This window comes from Lutra lutra, chromosome 8, assembly GCF_902655055.1.
Source record: "Lutra lutra chromosome 8, mLutLut1.2, whole genome shotgun sequence".
NCBI classification, from domain to species: domain Eukaryota; kingdom Metazoa; phylum Chordata; class Mammalia; order Carnivora; family Mustelidae; genus Lutra; species Lutra lutra.
In genome coordinates, this window is record NC_062285.1 from 132,870,889 (window position 1) to 132,892,448 (window position 21,560).

The window sequence follows — 21,560 nt, forward strand, 5'->3', positions numbered from 1 at the left end:
TTTTGGTCCATGCATATTTGGTAAAGGGAAATTAAATCCAGTAACAATACAGAACTGTAGTAGTAGTAGTAATAATAATAATAATAATAATAGCAACAACAACGGCAATAATAATAATAATGATAATGTAATTAACAACAAGAACAATAATAAAATAAAACGTAAAGCATGTGAGGCCAGACCAAAATTAAGGTATAGAGCTACTCGGGTCAAACTCTCCCACCAAGAATCTCAACATTGTTTTAGATGTTCTGTCTCTTTCAATTCATGCTGTTAATTTACATGTCCTTTTATGTAATGCTAAAAAATAATTACATCTGTCACTCCTCAGTAACTTCTACATGAGGCCTTCCATTTAGGTGTAATCACTGCATATTGGGATTTTTAGGAGATCTCATCACTTGGCCCCACTCTGCCTATTCTCTTGTAGCAACATAATTCCTCTGGGAACAGAATAATTTAAAACATAGCCTCCATCTATAATTCTGTAGGGACTGGGTGTAGAAGAAGAGAGCACCCATGTTCATCTAAGCTAATGAAAATACCACTAAGCAGTGGCCAATTATGCCTTTTCTTCAATGAATTTTAAACAACCAGACTGGCACTCAGAGTAAAAATAGGTTCAGCTGAATTCCAGAGAATAGCTTATCCAAATTTGCCTAAATTACACATTTGTTGAAGCCTACATCTGCTACTAAATGTATTAGTAATTTTCCATGTAGACGGAAAAAAGGAATCAAAAGGCAGTGCGAATGAGATCTGTTAGTGACATCAGCTGTATACTGTCTAACAGGAAAAGAATACCATAAAACAGCAATACACTTGGTCCCGAGTTAGAATTAATTTATTTGTGCACTGTACCAAAGAAATCGTATGGAGCTTTAACTCACTGAGTGGAAAATGCTGGAACCAGGGAGTTAACCCACCTACTCCTACATTCACATGTATCTGAAAAGACGGTCTTGGTCATAATCGTACCATCAATGTCAAAAGCAGGATTTACTATATATTTCTGTGACTATCTCATCAAGCGTTCTATCAATTTCATCCTACTGCTTTGTCCTCCTCTTTCCACTCTGCAACTGTAACATTTTCCCAAGCTATTCACATGTGTAGAATAGTTAATTCTTAGGATTTTCTGGGCAAGTCCCCATTTCTCAAGAGCTGCACTGTCCCTCTGGCATTCTTCTAATGTTCCACTGTAGGATAACCTGGAAACCTTTGTTATTTATTTTTACGGAAGTTCTGCTTTGCTGCCCTCCTCAAGTCTTTCCATCTACATACAAAATGTGTTCTTAACCGAGATGGTCAATGGTGTGCATAGCTCAGTAAGATTTTAGAAAAGCGATTTCATCCTTTTGACGGATCTCATTACTTTGCATTCTACATGACTAAATGGTTGCTGATTGGTGATCCATGGAGAATCCCAATGGAGTATCTTTACCTGTAATCTGGGTATCACCACAAATACCTTGGAAAGTGCAATGCTGAGCTGACAGAAAAATTTAGATGTCTGCTGCTGGATGGAGGTGGACTGCTCCGGGTAATTGTATTAACATTTTCTTTAAAAATGTTAAGTATGTGGAAAATATCAATGGAAACACATTTTCAGAAACAAATTATGATACCAACATGTTACAGCCACATCGACAGCTCAAGGTATATGATCTCAGGTTACTAATTAATGACATCGTGCGTTTGTCACCTACACTGGGCTCTGCTGAAGACAGGAAGCCAGTTCTCCAATCCTGGGGCACCCTCCAATAAAAAAGTTAAGTAAACCTTTTAAGAAAGGTCACAGGTAGTGAGGAGTTTTATAGCACCCTGTGGAAGTACTGTAAACTGTGTTCCAACTGGTTCCCACAGCCTCATACAGATTATAAGACTTGGGTTAAATAAATAAATGATAAATTAGGAGCCGGGTAACAAATGATGTGGAGACCAACACCTAAGGTTTTGACGACTGGCCTTACGACTACCTACATCGACACACCCATACACTCACATACTTGTGCGTCTTGTAAATACAACCACGAGGTAGAGAAAGGATAAATCTGTTGTTTTCATTTTTTTAAGATTAAGAAAGTAGGGGCGCCTGGGTGGCTCAGTGGGTTAAAGCCTCTGCCTTTGGCTCAGGTCATGGTCCCAGTGTCCTGGGATCGAGCCCACATCGGGCTCTGTGCTCTGCAGGGAGCCTGCTTCCACTTCTCTCTCTATCTGTCTGCCTGTCTGCCTACTTGTGATCTCTGTCTGTCAAATAAATAAATAAAATCTTTAAAAAAAAAAAAAAGATTAAGAAAGTAAATCAAACTGAGGTGAGACACCCAAGCACCGACAAGGCGTTCTTCCTTCCAGGTGGCTTCTTTCCACAGCTAACGGAGAGAAAATAAGAAATAAAGCTCTAAACCCCAAGTTCAGTATTCTATTAACCAAACTCCATTCGTCCTAAAACCCTTCTAATTTTCTTTTTCAAATCCAATTGCTAAAGGTGTTCTGTGAGCCTCTGGTCTGTAATGCGCTGACCGAGCACCTGTGACTCAGTGACAGCAGCCGGAAGAATTCAGGGTGGTGTCAGAAGCCAGCAGAGCTCATACTCCACAGGAAATACTAATCAAAATGCCAAAGACAGAAAATGAACCAATCTTCACCTAGGGTAAAGGGGGAAGAAGGTCTTGCTGATGATACTCTGGGACTTCTGATAGGAAACAGAGGTAAGCAGATTTCCTTCTTTCCTTTGAAGATAAAGAGACTTAGTGGTGGGCAGAACAACCTCCGGAAGTTGTCCACATCCTAATCCTTGGAACCTGTGCATGTTACCACCACCTTACCCGGCAAAAGGGATTTTGCAGATGTGATTAAATTAACGATCTTGAGATAGGGAGATTATCCTGGATTATCCAGGCAAGCCCAGTATAATCACAAGGGTGCTTATAAGCTAAAAGAGGGAATCAGGAGAGTTGGAATGAGTGCAGCAGCCTGAGAAAGACAGAACTGGCCATTTTTGGCTTTGAAGATGGAAGGGGGCTACAGGTCAAGGAAGGTGGGTCCCCTCTAGAAGCTGGAAAAGACAAGCACTGGATTATGCCTTAGAGCCATATGAAAGAATGCAGCCCTGCAACACTTTTTGGTTTTAGCTTGGTGAGATCCATTTTGGACTTCCAGGTTCCAGAACTATGTACGATAACAAATCTGTGTTTTTAAGCCACCAACTTTAAGATAATTTGTTCAGAAGCAATAGGAAATGAGCATGTATCTCTCAGAAGTCTGTGATTAGAAAGGTGAGAAGTTTAGGCAGCGTTTTTAGAATACTGTTCTTTAATACTTTCCTCTTGTGTTGAAACTTTAGATTTTCCGTCAACTACAATGTGGTTGCAAGAATATTACCTCAAATAAAACCTGAAAAGAAGTTTAAGGTACCATTCTGAAAGTGCCAGGAACTGAGCTAAGGATATTTACAGATTATCCAGGCTTAAAAAGTTACTAACAGGAAAATATGCTTACGTGAAATTATGTTTTAGTGTCCCTCCATTCTTGGAAATCTAATTCACATTAAGTTTGGTCATTTGAATCTCTTGCTTTAAAAAGAAAAATTTAATTAAAAAAACCCCCCAATGGGGGCGCCTGGGTGGCTCAGTGGGTTAAAGCCTCTGCCTTCGGCTCAGGTCATGATCCCAGAGTCCTGGGATCGAGCCCCGCGTCAGGCTCTTGGCTCAGCAGGGAGCCTGCTTCCCCCTCTCTCTCTGCCTGCCTCTCTGCCTACTTGTGATCTGTCTGTCAAATAAATAAAATCTTAAAAACAAACAAACAAACAAAAAAACCCCAATGTTGACATGTTTGTCTATACCAGGGCTATCTGACAGAAATATAACACAAGCCACATACATAATTTTAAATATTCTACTAGCCACACTGAAAAAGTAAAAATATATGAAAGTAATATCAATAATATATTTAAAATATGTGCAAATACTATCATTTCAACATGGCATTAATATAAAAAATTAATGAGATATTATTTTTTTTCTGCTCAGTCTTTGAAATCATGTGTATTTTACACTGAAAGCACATCTGAATTTAGAACTTGCCACATTCTAGGTGCTCAATATGGACACCGTATGGAACAATGCTTTATACTATAACCTACCGCTCTCAGTTCTCAAACTCTTTCTGTGTTAACAATTTAAATAAACCAGTTTTCCATGTGTGATTTACTCCTATCTTAGCTTGTCTTGTGAAAACTGAGGAATGGGATGTCTATCAGGATTACGGTTGTGGTCAAAACTTCTACTAAGTGTGACAAACATTTTATCACCTGTTTATCATCTGTTTATCATCAAGGGCCTATAGGAGCCGAATAACTACCACCTTTTTAGTCTGGCCTCAGACAGCAATAAATACCAAGCAATAGGATGAGCATTGGAAAAATATTCTGAAATTTGTATAATCTTTGAGTTTTTCCATCTCAGAAGAATGAGAAAGAAATTTACCATGTAACTTTTAAGGGAGAAACCAAAAGCAGACGTTCTCCTGGGTATGGCCAGAACACAGAAATTTAAAAATAAATAAAAGAAAAATAAAACTAAAAACCATAAGATGGTAACAAAAAAATAAACTAAGCCCTTTGAAAATACATGCACTGTTAATTCAGTTTTATGTATTATGAAAAACATTTCAACTCAGCATTACCTATCGAATTTACTGAAAAGCAAAGGCCTAGTTAGTGCAATTTCAAAGACAGTTTTTTGACCATATTTTGAAAGAAATAAGTAATTTCCCCTTGCATGAAATCAAAATCCAGGGAAACAGGCAAGAAATTACAGCACATTACTTGTGTCTGAGGATGGGATTAGAGGCTTTATCTACCCTAACTCCAGCCTAAACCAAAGCCTAACCCCAATTCAGATCCCCATCATCCCAGATATCCATATCCACCTGAGAGAAGTAATGAGAACACATGAGCTAAAAACTTGCTAGAAATGTCAATAACGGTTGCTGCGATGTGGTCTGTGGTCCTTCAGTGAACTTAATTAACAGTTGGCACTGTCTGAAGATGTGAAGAGCTCCTACACACTCCAGTCTTTATGATACACGTCCCTTGGAGCAACAACCACACCAGAAGTAGGTCGACAAAACTTTATGGAAAATATAAATGTTAGAATGTGTACATTTCTTTACTTAGTAATATAACTGTATGTGATAATTATCACAAACAAATTGTTATGGGTTGGGTGATAGTGAACAGAATGGTGGAGAGTCATGAATGAGTCAGAGAAAGAGAAATTCTGTATGATTTCACTCATATGTGGGATTTAAGGAACAAAACAAACGAGCAAAAGGGAAAAAGAGAAAAAGAGAGAACGAGGAGAGAGGCAAATCAAGAAACAGAGACTTAACTACAGAGAACAAAGGGATGGTTCCCAGAGGGGAGGTGGGTGGGGAACAGGTGGAAGGCAGGGGTTGGGAGCACACTTCCCCCTCCAGGTGTCTAATGGACTGCTGAATCCCTACACTGCACACCTGAAACTAGTCCCTCACTCCATGGTAACCAATTGGAATTTAAATAAAAACTTAAACAGAGTTTTGAAAAGCAACACATTCTTAGTCACTAGAAGTATTTAACAGCCAATGCAAAGTCAAATTGAACTAGGTAACCATTATTTAGAATTCTGCTTAAGATTCTATGTGAGAAAAAAGACTGGAAGGAAATGCAGGAGATTATTAGTGAATATGCTCTTTTAATGAGCTATTTATGCTTTTTATTTTGGGTCTGGACATGAAAAATCACGTTTTTCTTTTATAATGGTTTTGAAAAGGGTGCTTTTTAAAAGTTGTTACTCAAAGGATCTATAAGGAGGGGCAATACAATTTATCATTCAAACTGGAGCACTTTGGGGGAGGAAGGGGACATGAATAATTTTGCTAAGAAAAGGGCTACAGACTGGGACTATTCTGGATAAACCAGGACATACGGCCACGCTACCAATATATTATCTTTCTATTGTTTATAGCAATACATTGTTATGACTGGTGACATCTGGGGAATCAGTAAAGTTATACATATCAGTATAATCATTTCCTAGATTCTGTTTGAGTATATTCCTTCCATTTTTGGGCAGCGGTAGCATTTTTCATCATACATCCTAAGTGAACGTTTTCAAAACGAGAGCCTACCTTTGTTTTAGTTAATCATAGGAAATTACATAGGACTGATTTTATATTTTACGAAGGAGTATGGGGTTAAAAAAAAGATTTAAAAAAAAATCACATGAAATAATCTAAGTATATATTTTTTTGCATGTGTATGAATGTAAATGATATACATTCATCCCATAATCTAGGAAAACCAAATCTAGACTAGGTAGGTCAAAGACAAAAAAGGAAGATACTCAGCAATTTTTTCAGGAAGGCTGAAAAAGTAGAATGCTGGCAAGCCAGGGTGGGAGGGATGGGGACGGGCAAGACAGCACGACCGTGCTCACCTGTGTTTTTAAGTGAGAATGTTCTAAAACCGTAGGCTGAGTGTCTCGTTATAAAAAATAAGACATGTTTCTTTTTTGCTTTGGAGCCCTGTGGTTATCTGTTTCACTGATAACTGTTTTACATGTTAGTATCACTTATCTCAGAATTATTTTGTGACTCATTTTTCAATTACTGCTTCAAAAAAAAATTCAATAAAGCTAATTTTTGGACAGAAAAGCACTCAGTTCAAAGACCGAGCAACCCTAAAGTGAAGAAAAGCACCACTTATCTCCTTATCGCTGGTTCCTTTCAAGACATGTTGTAATTTTATAGTCAACCAGAACACAGGAGGAATGAGAAAATAAACTTAATTTACAAAAAGAAAAGTACTCTTTAATTTATGTGAGGAGGATCCCAGAAGAGGCCCCTGGGTTTTGACTCCAAAATAAACCTCTGTTAACGCGTTTCCAGAACAGTTCCCGGGGAACCCGTTCCAAGAGAGAACTTTAGGTGACAGTTAAGAAGGACAAAGGATGCAGACAGATTTTCTATCAGTCCCTGAAGGCAGATCCGGGCAATTCTGAATTCTGTGCTTTGTTTTAAGAACAACTGCCAATGAGTACGTAGTCTGTCTACTCTTTAGCACCCCAAAGGAAAAGGGCCAGTGAGGACCCAGCATTTTACTGTAGGGAGCAGCATAGGGTTTTAGATGCCCTAAAGAGAAAAGGGAGGCGTGTGTCATTTAAACATGAAAATTACAGGGAGAAGCAACTGAATTGGGAAATTAAACAATTTTTGGTAGTAGGCAAATCTTTGAAGTCAATGAAAGAAGCCTTAAGAAAGATCGATTTCCTTTGCTTCACAAGAATTCAATCTAATTCTTTTCTTGGTAAGGAGCAAGTTCCCAGAGCCTGATGAAACCATACTGGGCATCAGGTTTTTGGGGTGTACTTAACTCAAGTGCAGACACTTAGAACTAAAAACGTTTAGACGACGACTTTGGATAAACAGTGTCGCATAGAATCGTTACATATTTATGAGATGTTCATGCACTTCTCATCTCTAAACCACTGTCATTTTTCCACCTTGGATCTAAAAAGCTGCCCCCAAAATAAAAGCCAAGGGCCAGAAATCCACTATGAAGAAACTACAAGCATAAATAGTTTTACTGGTTACAGGCTGAACAGATTTCACTTTAAAAATACTTACCAAGTTAAGTGCTGGAGAAAGGTCTCTATAGGCATGTTAATCTTTTTTTGTTTTAACTGAAAACTGGAAGCTTAGAGTATAATTACCTCTTTAATAATTAACAAAAAATTATTATAATCAGAATTAAGCACTATCAGTGATGATGAATTCTATAAAGGAAGGGAATAATCAGGACCGTTAGAAGAGTACATACATTTGTGCTAGTTTAGATGGGGCGGGAGGCACCTGTAATTCTGTAGGTATGTGCTGTTAATTCTCAGGGTAGGGTGAATTTGGAGTGGGAAATTGAAGAGGTGAGTATTCACTCATTTATTTGCTTTCTTTAGCTTTTCTCAAATTATATTCTTAGAGATTTAATCATAGCCAAGGGGTAACTTGCAAAGTTCAGAAGAGATAACCAAATGAAAAATTAACTCAAAAATGGCTCTACACTAAAAATACAAGTAGAAGGGAACACAGCAAGGTAAATGTTTACAAGCCTGACCACGGCTGATTGTGTCTGCGGCAGGTATTTCGTTTGTTGAGGAAGAAGAAAACTGTTGAATGAAACTGTGAAATTCGGTTCATTAAATATTTTTTCACACCACTGAAAGACTTCATCATTCCCTCCTTCCTAAAATCACTGCTGCTTATTTTAGTGCATGGAAATTCTCAATCATACAGACTGGGAATTTAAAATAGCCAATTATTAGAGGGAAATCAGTTTTAATTAGAATGTTCAGTTCTCATATAGAACACTCTTCGAAGAGAGTACATATATGGAATTGTGCACTGTTACTACTTTCATTCTGATGCCAAAAAAACCCCAGCTCACTATCTGAAACAGAAGGGATTCTATATCCTGAAGCTTACCTCTCTGGGTAGAACTCAGAGGAGGAAATCAGCTTACAGTGAATTCCTGAGTCACTATTCCCTGTTTTTACGCCTTGTCGAATTTATTCAAAAGAGAGAGCAAGTCAACTGAGGAACTGAAATATTAAATTTGTTCTAAGTATGTCATTTCAAAATCTGATTTTTAAACGTGGAATTCACAATAGAATTCTCATAGAATTTCACCCAGGTCTTCTCTCTTTTCCTTTAAAATAAGCTGGTGAGGGTGATTTCGTCCGAGAAAGGGCGAGTGTCTCCCGCTCCCGACCTCCCTCCTCACACCTGTCTTGCTCCTACCCCCACCCCTTCCCTCCCACAACTGAAGTATCAGGATAAAGACGGGCCATGTGGTCCCTTAGTTTGAGAGATAATCTGATCCAAGCCAGGTAGATTGGGATACTTTCCGCAGGCTTGAAAAACAGCTTTAAATTTTCTGATTCCTTGCTATTTAAAACAAAACTAAAAAGAAGCCAGGCACACTTAATACTGAGAGGAAGCTTACCTTAGAGCCACGTTCATTAAAGATTATTTCTACATCTAGGATTTTGCCAAACTGCTGCAGAGACAAAAATAAAAAACATTTATTCATGGTCAGCTCCTTGACCACATACTTTATTCGCTCCTGAAAAAGGCACAGGTGTTTGTTTGTTTTTTTAACTACTTATTCAACCTCCATGTTTCTACTTGTTGGCAAGTCCCAATACCGGTTTCTGACCTTCCCTCATCAATGAGCCGACAAGGCCTCCTCTTCCACTCCTTTTTCAGTTCGCCCACTCACGCATTACCCACCTCCGCCTGGCAGGAGCCGTTCTCGGAAGACCCTCGCAGTGTTACCCTTCGGGTAGTTCCTCACGAACAAGAACTGGGGCTTTTCCTAACTACGTGTTTAATGTTTTAAATGTCTCTGTTTTTAAGAAGCAAATCCTAAGCAGAAAGATAAACTAGTGAAGGCTGTTTTTCTTTTTCTTCTTCTTTTTTTAATTGATAAAAGTAAACCATATTCACTGCAGAAGTCAGGAAATACAGATACATAAAAAGGAAAAGAGGAAACAGAGAACAAAGATCATCTGCACACCTACCATCTCCCCATTCTGGTTCACAGCCTTTGCCGCTTTTCCTTATGTATACTTGGTTAAGGACATATTTCCATGTATTACTTTTTTTTTTTTTTTTTTTAATGTGCTAGACAGCTTTCCAAGCCATTAACTCTACAGTGTGTTCTCATTTCTACAGACTACACGCTATTTTCCATCGTACTTAAACATTCACGGACATTAGACATGATTTCATTTATTTGCCATTTTAATATTTCGGCACTGAACATCATCAAGAGCATTTTAAGTAATAACTCTGTTTTGTAATTAATTAAATATTTTAACATTTGGGAACAAGCTAGAAACACCGAGCCTAAATAACTGGGTTAGTGGCAGCTCAACGGCTAACTGGAGGGGCGTGCAGTCACAGTGGTTACACGGCAGAGGCGTGGAGAAGGTGACAAGCCAGCCTGTCTGCCTCAATGCTTGGATCAACTCCACGGGAGGGATGTGCAGGAAATCTCTAGGGATCTTCCTGCCCCCCCTTTCCTCGGAGTACTGGCCTCACAGACCCAGTGATCTCTTTCACTTGGATTTTAAATCAGAATTTGGGAAATGTGAAAACACTAAAAAAATGAAAAGAGCAAAACAAATCATGCTTTCTCACTGGGCTGAATCATTACTATCTTTTTCGGAAAACATGTACTAGGAGCCCATGTTTTCTAGAGTAAGGCTTCTGGGCTTGATTCCAGTTTCATCATTTAACAGAACATTAGGAAATTAAAGGAGAGAAGAAAACGTCTTATTTTAGGTAGGAGGGGATTTAATTTTATTTCTATGCCTATCCAAATAACTAAGATTGGAATGGTGTTTTTGAGTTTTCCTTTTACATTCTCTAATGCGTCTTTATACGGTCCTGCTAGGGTTAGGACTGCCTTCCATTACTTTAATGGTTAAGGAAAATGCGGCTGAAGGAAGCCACCAGTCAAGTTCACACAGCTAATAAAACAAAGCATGGAATCCTTGCTCTACACCGCTGCTGGTGTCCTTCCAAGGGATAGGTGCTAACCGTGCAGGAGACAGAGCAACTCTACCAGGTATCCCTTGCAAGGAACAATTTCTTTCTTTTTTTTTTTCTTTCTGGATGTAGCAGCCTTATAGGAAAGGCATAATACATTTCAAGAAATCACTGATTAACTCGCCTAGGCAGATCTTCAATGGACACAATTTTTCTGACCTGAGAGAAAACATACTTGTGACAGATGAGAATATACTCCATTTTCACTGGTCTCCAGAGACCAGGATTCCATATTATCTCTGATAATTCAGTAGAGAACCTCTTAACTCCTACTCCTGGGAAAGTTCTTTTTAAATATAACCTCTATTCTTGAAGCTGCCCTTTATATATTCTGTTGTTTTCTCTTCTGGAGAGATGAAGAGTTGGCTACCTTTTTCTGTCTACCTTTTCTCTTCAAGTACTTCAAGAATGTTATTAAAGCTCAACTTGGCTGGCCTTGGCTTCAGTACAGAAAACACTCCAGGCACTCAGCTGTCAGTGACAAAATTTTGCTCCAGGGTCTTGTCGCCAAAAAGTGGCCATGACCAGGACTTCAAGCGGGGTGCCTGTTTCCCGACAGAGCACCACGCAGCAAGAGCCATGAAGGTTTTTTTAAAACCATGATCTCCTGTTTCTAGTTCAAGTTAAGAGTTTGCTCAAATGAAATCTGGCAACAGCGCATATGCCCGGAAAAAAACGTAAGACTTCCAGCAGTCACTCACTTTCCAGTAACTTAAATCTTTGCTGTTATACTATGTTTTCATGACGGTGATTTCGGGAGGAAGGGGAAGCTGGAAGAATCCATCAGGGTAGCAAATCAAACACCTACACCTGATTTTAGATACTGGTCTTGATGCTGCTAAATTACAAGCCGGGAAGTAGAAATAAAACACAGGTACGATCTGCTTCACAGACACTAGGTCACTGAACTCATAACACTCTGAAAAGGATTACTGTCTTTGTCCTGATTTTCGTACTGAAAGGCTCACGTCCCAAGAGACCCGTCAGTCCCGGGCAAACCTGGCGGCACAGTCACCTCCTGTACGTGAGAACCTGCAAGGTCCCCGTCTAGAATGACAGGAGTGACGGCGCTAGGTGACAGAAGTCCCTGAACACCGATGAAAACACTGACTCACCTTAGGCTCTCTCTCAATCTATGCGTAGTCTTATCCTAAAGTCCTAATGACTTATTAAAGTACACTGGCCGGATTAAATTGTCCACCCACGGAAGGACTCCAGAGACTTACCCCAAACATCTGTCGGAGGTCGGGGTCCCGGAAGCGGAAGGGAATATTGGAGACGTGCAGCCGTTTAGGGGTGGATTTGCTCTCGGAGTTCTCACTACTTTGTGTCTGTGACTGCTGGCCATCTGTCTGGGCTCCCCCTTCCGTCTGCTAAAGCAAAGAAACAGACAACATGGAGCGAAAAATAAATAGATTACTTCACAAGAATTCTGTAAAATTAAGGCCCCGCCCGACCCCACATGTTCTTAAACAACTCTCAAAGTGTCTTTAAGCAAAAATTAGAGTTGTCCCTTCACAGGGAAAAAAAAAAACCAAGCATGATACCTCGTTCAAATTGTTATCATTTACAATTCGAGTATTTTTTTTTTTTTTTAAGATTTTTGTTTACTTATTTGACAGAGATCACAAGTAGGCAGAGAGATGGGGGAAGCAGGCTCTCCGCTGAGCAGAGAACCCAATTCGGGGCTCGATCCCAGGACCCTGGAACCATGACCCGAGCCGAAGGCAGAGGCTTTAACCCACTGAGCCACCCAGGCGCCCCTCGAGTATTTTGAATATTTACAGAACATTAATGAAATGGGAGAAAAGAGGAATACTAAGTGACCTGCCCAGGACCACGTGGAGCTCCATTAGATATGAAAGATACCAAAACTGAAGACATAAAAATGGTACCATTATTCTTCGATTCTTAGTGCAGTTTTCCACTTCTGAGATCTTTCTATTTTGAAAGTGACGAGTCTGTTGTACGTGGCTGAGGTCACTGCATTTTGGGTCTATCATTTTAGGAAATAAGGGAATATCTGAATGTTTCATTCCTTCTATTAGTTCCAGAGTTTATGACTACGGGGCCACCAAAGTATCCCAACATTATTCCTGACGAGGAGACACCTAGTGACAATGGGCATTTGGCTTCAACCTGAAGGAGTGTCTACTCTGAAACCCATCAGCACTCTCCTCCTAATCCATGTGATTGCACCTGACAAACCCGGCTGACGTCAGCCCAGGGAACCCCAGGCTCCTGCAGCCCAGAGCGAGGCCCCATTTACAAAATCTGCTGGGAGAGGCTTTATGAGTCCAGCATAACCTACTGGACAATGTAAACACTGGGTCTATGTACCCCCACAGTGAGAGGGCACATGTAAGCATGGGTGCACTTTTAATCCTCAATGTCTTTTGCAACACGGCAGGCTTTTCTGCCTCCCGATAAATCCCCAAAACTGTTGAGACAGAGAGAAACACTCTGGACAAACATCCAACAGGTGTGAAGCAGTTTAGGTATTCAAAAGTATTCATCTGGCAATTTAGAAACCTTATGTTTTCACTATTCCCTGTGAGGTGCACACCAAACCGGACGGCTTGCGGAGCTGATGAAACCAAGAGTGGAACTCACTGTTCTTAGTATCTCGAGTGACTCACAACTGAGTCCCTAACGGATTCTTCGGCGTGACGCAGAACAGAGCCCCCTTCGACCCAATCTTCAAGTCAAAGAAACTGAATCACAGATACTTTTGGCTCAGAGACATTACCAACCATCTCGAAATGGAGTTTGAGACTTTAAAATATAAAGGATAATCAGGAATAAACCCGGAATGAATGCTAGCTTTTCAAGTGTCAATCGAAGTGATGGCAGCTTTTATCTCATTCCATTCAGGCCTTGCAGATGGCTTAAATGTGCAATGATTCATTTGATATAAAAATAGCAGAAAAGGGAAGAGCTATGAAGCAATGTTCTGCGAAAGTGTAAGGTTTTCAATCATCAATCTGGGCACGATGCAGACTAAACAAAACAAGTCCATTCAAAGACGAAACTCACTAAGTTACTGAAACAGCATCAGGGACACCAAAGCAATAAACAGTTAAGTAGAAGCATCGACTACAACTCATGACCACCCCAGCACCTTCAGACTCGCCTCTTACATCCACAGCTGGAGCCAAAGTTTAAAACCACCAGCTCTGACCTGCAGGATGTCAGTGCATCACTCTGATAAAAAGTCACCAGTTTTATATATAATTTACCCATGTAGTTCATATGATGAGGTGGCAGGATAAATGAAAACTGATTATTTCAAAGTATGTTGCCCAACGTACTTGCCACTTCAAGTTTTTACGGCCTTGAAGACACAATTTAAGCAGGATAGAAGCCAGATTGGATCATTTTCTGCCTTGTAGTGAAAACCTACATTTTAAGTTCTTTTCTTATTTAAGTAATCTCAAAACTGCAGTTTAACATACGTAGATAAAAACGCAGAAATCAGAAGCATGAATGAATGTTCACAAAGAAAATATACCCAATTGAACTATCAAATCAGATAGCAACAGAACCCCAGGAGCACCCTAGTCACTGTCCCCTTGTGAAAGGGTCCTCACTGCCCCAACTTCTAATTCAATAGATTAATCTGGCTGTTCCTGAATTGGAACAAAACAAAACAAAACAAAACAAAAAAAGAAAAGAAAAAGAAAAGGAATTATACAGTATGTACTCTGTTGTGTTTGTCTTCCTGTATGCATTCTGTCTAATACACATACCTACATTGTTGTAATTCATCCATTCTTCTTTCATTTTATAAACATATAGGACTTACTGGAGTTGCTTCCAGTTTTGGGGTATTAAGGATAATGTTCCTGTGAATATTCTTGCTACATTCTTGTCTTTCGGTGCAAATAGCCATTTCTGTTGGGTACATATGCACGTAGGAGTGCATCTGCTGGGTTTAGGACACACACTAAGTTCACCCTTACCAGATATCACCAGTTTTCCCAGTGGCTGTACTGACTTATTCTCGGCTGTGGATGGCTGTGAGAGTTCTATCTGCTCTCAGTATTGTCATTTTCATTGTAAAAATCCTGGCGGGAGGCAGGGGCACCATATTGTGGTTTTAATTTGCCTTCTTCTCTTTAAACCTCAGATCCTTCCTGCTTTCCACTTAAGAGAATTTTGTTGAAAAGCAGGAACTCCCTGTGAAATAGCAACTATTTCTTCAGCCCATACTACATCATAGACCCTCCTGTAAACCTTCTAATAACACTTATACTTTATATAGTGTTTACTATTTGCCAAACACTGGCCTACGCATTTTATGTCTTTTAATTAATATAATTCTTAACAACAAACCCTAAGAGTAGGTACTGTTTCTTTCTTAAACATGAGAATGTAGGAGGTACTATTTTTTACCCCACTTTTCAGATGAGGAATCTGAAAACCAGAAAGACTGCCCAAGTTCTAGATCAGGGGTTCAAACACAGGCAGTATAGTATGGCCCCAGAGTACATGGTCTTAACCACTACGTCACGTTGGAATGTATATGCACTTTTATCTTCTCTAACGCTCACAATAATCTACAAGGCAGGCACTATTACTACCCCAATGGACAGGGGCAGAAAGTTAAGACACAGAGAGGTGAAGTAGGTACCCAAGGCCCCATTAAGTGGCAGAGCAGCAACTGAAAACCAGGTGGCTTTCATGTGCCAGCCTCCTGCCCGGCATGGCACCCATGCTTCCTCCTTCTCATTAGAAGGGAGAACGCGTGTGGATTCCACTCTTTCTCAGGACCCTCATGGGGTGGAGCAAGACCTCCCCTGGGCTGCAGGCAGGCATGGAGTAAGACAAGGAAAGCTGTCCAAGAATGACATATATCCTATATTTTGAGGGAAGATTAACAGATCAGGCCACAAAGGGAGGAAAAACAAGACTAAGAAAACTGGCAAAGGCACACTGGCACTCACGGGAAACAGCCAGACAGCTACTAAACGGATACTCAAAGGGGCTGAGCGGCAGATTTCTGTACACAGTGGACATAGGAATATGAAATACACATTGGGGGTGCCTGGTGCTCAGTCATTAGGCATCTGCCTTCGGCTCAGGTCATGATCCCAGGATCCTGGATGGAGCCCTGTACTGGGCTCTCTGAGGAGCTTCTCCCTCTCCTCCTCGCCTGTGCTCTCTCTCTCATTATCTCTGTCTCTCTCTCTCAAATAAATAAAATCTTAAAAAAAAGGGGGGGGAAATATATATTGAATTTAATTAAACGAGATACTTCCCCATTCGACATCCCCAACTTTAAGTCTGCCTCAATATCAACTACTAATTGTTGAAATACATCAGACAGAAGAAGTAAGGAGAAGTTTTTAGGCTGTATCTTTTTTTTTAAGGCTGTATCTTCGGCAAAGTGGACAGCAGGACTGTTTGTTCTGAGAAAAATCTCAGTGTACACTACTGGTTTGCTTTATTTTCTATTGTTAGCTACTGAGCCACTTTACGGACTGTATAAACAACCTCCCAAGGTTCTGTTCTTCCCTTCTGTGGTCATTTTCTGACCTAATTTATTCGCTGGGCAGGGGATGAAACAGAAAAGGCTGGAGTCTGTGCGCCGCAAGTTTACAGCGAGGGCTGCCCGTGGCACCGCTGATGCAATCTTGGGACTAGTGGCGATGTATCTCTTTAAACAATCTGGCTGCCCCAGTGAGGTCTAGCTATTTGTCCACACCGCAGAGGAGCCTAGAGCTTTTTACAACGAGAAGCAAATCAGGTTTATAAGTCTCAAAGCCTCATTCTAGAAATGAAAACTAAAAATGTCTTGGTTTGATGAACTCACACTTTTAAAATTCCTAGAACTGTGAAGTGGATTAATTTTCTGACTTCTCTATGAAACAGTGGCAATATTTCCACTATGGACTGTGAAAAGAGTGTTCTGGGCAATAGGAGATGAAGTGTTACTTTCCAAGTCTCTATCATAGTCACATTTAACATATAATCTGTGATAGTAAGGAATCTCTTGATAAATTCAGGAATATACTTTGATTTATGGATTTTCTTCAATATTTATTTTCTTCAATATTTATTCCTTTTGTTTTCTGAGATGACTTTATTTCTTATTTTCACCTCTGTGAGGCTGAAGAGGAAGAAGAAGAAATTTCATTCACAGCAAATTTCTTGAGAATCAGATTCATGTCTGAAAACATCTACTAAATTAATCCATGTCAATGATAGTTTGGGTATCTAGGTTGAAATTCTAGGTTAATTCTAGGTTGAAAAGAATTCCTTTAGAATTCTGAAGGCAGCTCTAAAGCATTGTCTAGCTTTCCATGCTGCTGTTCAGAAACCCAAAGGCATTCTTTCCTCCCATTCTCTCTGGTTTGGAGACTGTCCAGTGTGTCTAGTGTGCTATAATTTCATAATGATATCCCTTAATGTGAGTTTGTTTTGTTTTATTCTGATCTATTTTGCTGGTAATTCTGTAGTCTCTTTTAAATTGAAAATTAATGTCCTTCAGTCCTGGGAAGTCTTCTTGAATTATTTTGCTGATGATTCCCACCCTACACATTTGGTCTTTCTCTCTGGAACTTTTATTACTAGACACTGGACGTTTTGGACTGGTCCTCTTATTTTCATACTTCTTTATTTCCTCTCTGGCTTTGGGTTTTTTTTTTGTTGTTGGTTTTTTTTTTTTGGATAATAGGTGTTTAATTCCTTATTTGAAAACTTTGGGGCCAAATGGATAACAGAATTCAGAAGTTTTAGGATTTTAGGAAGGTAATGGGTATAACCCATAATGTAACTCAATCAGACTTGGGACAGTGATATTTCTTTATGTACATTCATATAAATGTGACAAAGATATATACAGGTTGTGAGTTTTGCTGCTAACTTATGAAAAATCATCTGATTTTCAGAACATTTTTGGATTTTAGATTGTGGATAAGGGACTATAGACCTCTACTTCTTTGATCTCATCTTCCAGCCCTCCCACAAAGTTTTCACATTTTGTTGACTTTTTTTCCTTTAAGATTTTATTTATTTATTTGACAGAGAGAGAGAGAGAGAGAGAGAGAGAGAAGCAGGCTCCCCACTGAGCAGGGAGCCCCATGAGGGGCTTGATCCCTGGACCCCAGGATCATGACCTGAGCCGAAAGCAGACGCTTAACTGAGCCACCCAGACACCCCTGTTGCCATGTGTTTAATTTCAAGGTTCATTTTTCTTCTCTGAATCCCACAGTCTCCACCCTTTTAAACTTCATTCTTGTTTAGAATCTTCAGTATCTTCTCTTTATCTCTCTAAAGCTGTAGATTATTGCTTTGGTAGTTGTTTAGAAGTAAAAGTTTCTTTTCATTCCCAAATTCCTTTTTGTTTGCTTCTTTTTGTTCTCTATCTTGCATGTTGTAGGTTTCCTCAGGAATCTAGCTATCCTTGGTTTTGGCTTCGAATTAAGAATTGAGTGGGGGGAGGTAGCTAAAAAAACTGGTAGTTCTAAATGGATGGGGTGGAGGGGCATGAGGACTTGGACTCACTCCAGTTAGGGAAGCGATGTTGGGGGAACCCCTGACATGTCCATCTTCAAGTCTTTCCTCTTGGGTCAGTTAGGCTCCCAGAAAAGAGTTTTCCAGTCTTCTATCCGGAGCTGTCAGTTTCTGCAACTTCTAAAATTTTTGTGGTGTAAATGGAATTATTTCTCAGACTTCTCCCACAACTGGCTTAGAAATAAGTTCGTGTGGGTCTGCTAAGCTCATCACTACTGGGACATCTGCTTTCTAGCTTCCAAAATTATTAACTCTCCTATTCTTATTGGTTTATAGCCCTAAAAACACACAAACACAAAAACCATTTATTGCATTCTTGGAGGAAGCAAAACTAGATGGGTGTATTCAAAAGTAACCTGGAAATAACTCCTGTTTGATAAAACCTTATAATACCATATGTACATATGCAACAAAGCGTATGTGTGTTTTGAGCTAACACGTATAAAATATTTTGGCGAATACCGCTTGCTTTCAAAAGAACCTTTGATTCTCAGGGAGAGCCTTCATTACAGCCCTTTGCCAACGCACACTTAAAAGGCTGTGGGAGAATAAGCAGAGACCTTGACAATGAGACATGGTTCTCGGCGAACAGTAAGCCTGTAAATATAAATTCAAAGTCTTTTCCTTTCTCTGTTCTTCAGAGACTGAAACTACTCCACATAGAAGCTGAATATGATTAAAATATTTTGGAATAAGGAGACATGACAACTAACTGCAATATGGGATCCGGAACTGGGTTTAGAACAGAAAAAAGGACATTAGTGGAAAAACTGGTAAAATGTGAATAAGGTCTATATTCTGCCTTAGTACTGTACCAACACTTCTTATTGCCTTGTTTGGAAAGTTGTACTGTATCCATGTAAGGTAATGACATTAGGGGAAGTTAGGTGAAGGTTTATGCAGAAATTTTTTGCATTAAGAATATTAAAACACAAAGAATGTCTAGTTGGTTTAATGACTATACACAAGCACAACTGTGGACAAATGCTTGTAATTGTATTCAGTATGCGGGTTGGACCACTTATCAAAGTCAGAAATGGGCTGAAAAGTCTATTCATTCCAAATTACTGGCATGGTGAAGAAAAAAAGCACATTTAATCTGAAACCACTATTATGTATTCCCAAATCAGAAGCTATTTAACTTACAAATCTCCTTTACTTACAGAAGGTAAGCCCCACAAAGTGTCATCTCCTGCAGCAGCTTCCCTGAAGATCTCATCATTTTGAGAACAAAAGCATGATTCCTGGTTGGGTACAATTTCTTTCTGATGGGGACTGGTTTTCAGTTAAAGTTTAAGCGGATCCTTCTCATAGGATGAATCAGGGATTTTCACAATGTTACAAAGTCAGTCACATACGGTATAAGGGACATGGTTCTGAAAACTGCGAAGTTCAAGACTAAACTTATCAAAAGATAGCAGATATTTCTCTTAACTGCTAAAAGTAGAGCTACCTTGTCAATCGCCATGTATTTCAGACAGCTGTGAAATCAGGCAACCATTACCAAAGTTTCACTTGGGAATATTCACATTGGTTCTGTTAAAAGAACCACACTGTGTCAGGGAGGGAGTCACTCATGCCAGTAAGCCCCAGTTCAGCAAACCAAAAGTGATCTCCGTTTCTCTGCGGGGCTCTGCCAGAAAAGCAAGGCCCAGGTCAACCAATCAGACTTGCCTGCTCAGCAAACGTTACCTGACCTGGCTCTGCACCATGTAAGGAAAGCAACCTTGCTCTAACCAATCAGCAAATGCCCAGTGTAACTTCCTTGTTCCTGCTCCTTTCTGCCTATAAAATCTCTTGTACAGCTCTTCCGGGCTCCTTTCTACCTGCTTAGATTGGATGCAGCCCAACTCACGAATCACTGAACACGGCCAAGAAGACCTGCGTAATTTACTCAGTTGAATTTTGTTAACAGTTAAAAATTTACACAAAAATGAAATTCCATTAATTTTTCTCTATTACCCTTTTCAAATTTGAATGATTCAAATTTATATAAAATAAGACCATGATGTACCTTATACCCAAGAAAATCTAAGGAAAAGATCACTCCCAAAATAGTTTTAAGTGCATCTAAAAGCACAGGTGTAGGGGCGCCTGGGTGGCTCAGTGAGTTAAAGCCTCTGCCTTCGGCTCAGGTCATGATCCCGGGGTCCTGGGATTGAGCCCCGAATTGGACTCTCTGCTTGGCGGTGAGCCTGCTTCCCCCCCACCCCTCTGCCTGCCTCTCTGTCTGCTTGTGATCTCTGTCTGTCAAATAAATAAATAAAATCTTAAAAAAAAAACACACACACAGATGTATGCGTGCACTTCAAAAATCTCGCAGCAATACCTCCCAATGGGTAGAATGGCAGTTCTACAGGATGTTAACAGGTATTTTGCAGAAAATGGGTTTCATGGTCAAATAAATTTGGGAAATACTAGACTAAGCAAAGTCAACAGATTTCCTATTTTCTCCCCAAACATGTATTACACATATAATTCATTCCTTTCTTTTTGTAGAGCCGGCTGTAACATTCACTGATAAAGGTATGGCTCTTAGGGCACCAGCTCCTATGCAGGCGAGGGAAGAAAGATTCTCTCAGGAGAGAGAACTGGATGGCCCATTCATTTCATAAATTAAGGCTGCCTATGACACCTTCTTTGAAATAATTATATAATAACAGTATTGTAGCTAATGCTTACTGACATTTACTCTGTGCCAGGCATTATCTTCAGTACTTGCTATTCATTTTCTCATTTAATCCAAAAACCCCTATCAGGTAGGAACTATTAATACCATTTTTACAGATGAGGAAAATGAGCACTAGAGTTATAATTTTCAGATGGTTATGCATTTAGCAAATGGAAGGAGGAGCTGGGAGCTAAACCCAACTCTACCTGATTTCTGATCAGAGAGATTTCTGGGCTCAAGCACCCTAACCACAATCACAGTATTATGTAATAAAGTTTTTTCTAAAACAACTTTAAAAATCAAATTTCAGTTTTTCCTGATAAAATTTTAAAAAGTGGGTTGGGATACTTTTCATTAGGTCATTTTACGTTACCTTAAAGAAAGGGAGGGAGGGACTACAACCCATGTTGGTCCACCATTTGAAGTATTTTTATAAATGTTTATATTGGAGTGTGTGATGGCTTAAAACACGGTGGAATCAGGGACGCCTGGGTGGCTCAGTTGGTTGGACGACTGCCTTCGGCTCAGGTCATGATCCTGGGAGTCCCGGTATCGAGTCCCGCATCGGGCTCCCAGCTCCGTGGGGAGTCTGCTTCTCTCTCTGACCTTCTCCTCGCTCATGCTCTCTCTCACTGTCTCTCTCTCAAGTAAATAAATAAATAAAATCTTTAAAAAAACAAAACAAAACAAAACAAAAAAACCACGGTGGAATCAGAGCATA

General features: G+C 39.8%; 1 protein-coding gene across 20 annotated transcripts in view; it reads right to left on the reverse strand.

Moving 5' to 3' along the window:
- Positions 1-21,560, reverse strand: part of RBFOX2 (RNA binding fox-1 homolog 2) — a 272,690-nt gene that overhangs the window by 28,124 nt on the left and 223,006 nt on the right. For 13 of the 20 annotated variants that reach the window (XR_007129530.1, XR_007129531.1, XM_047742396.1 and 10 more), the window contains 2 exons: positions 11,877-12,023; positions 9,041-9,094 (listed from right to left, as the gene is read on the reverse strand). Coding sequence is in view for 18 of the 20 variants with exons in the window: in XM_047742396.1 (XP_047598352.1) it covers positions 9,041-9,094; positions 11,877-12,023 (201 nt within the window). In the remaining 2 variants the exon portion in view is untranslated. The remainder of the gene's footprint in view (positions 1-9,040; positions 9,095-11,876; positions 12,024-21,560) is intronic. The other 7 variants (XM_047742398.1, XM_047742397.1, XM_047742408.1 and 4 more) reach the window with 1 other exon arrangement.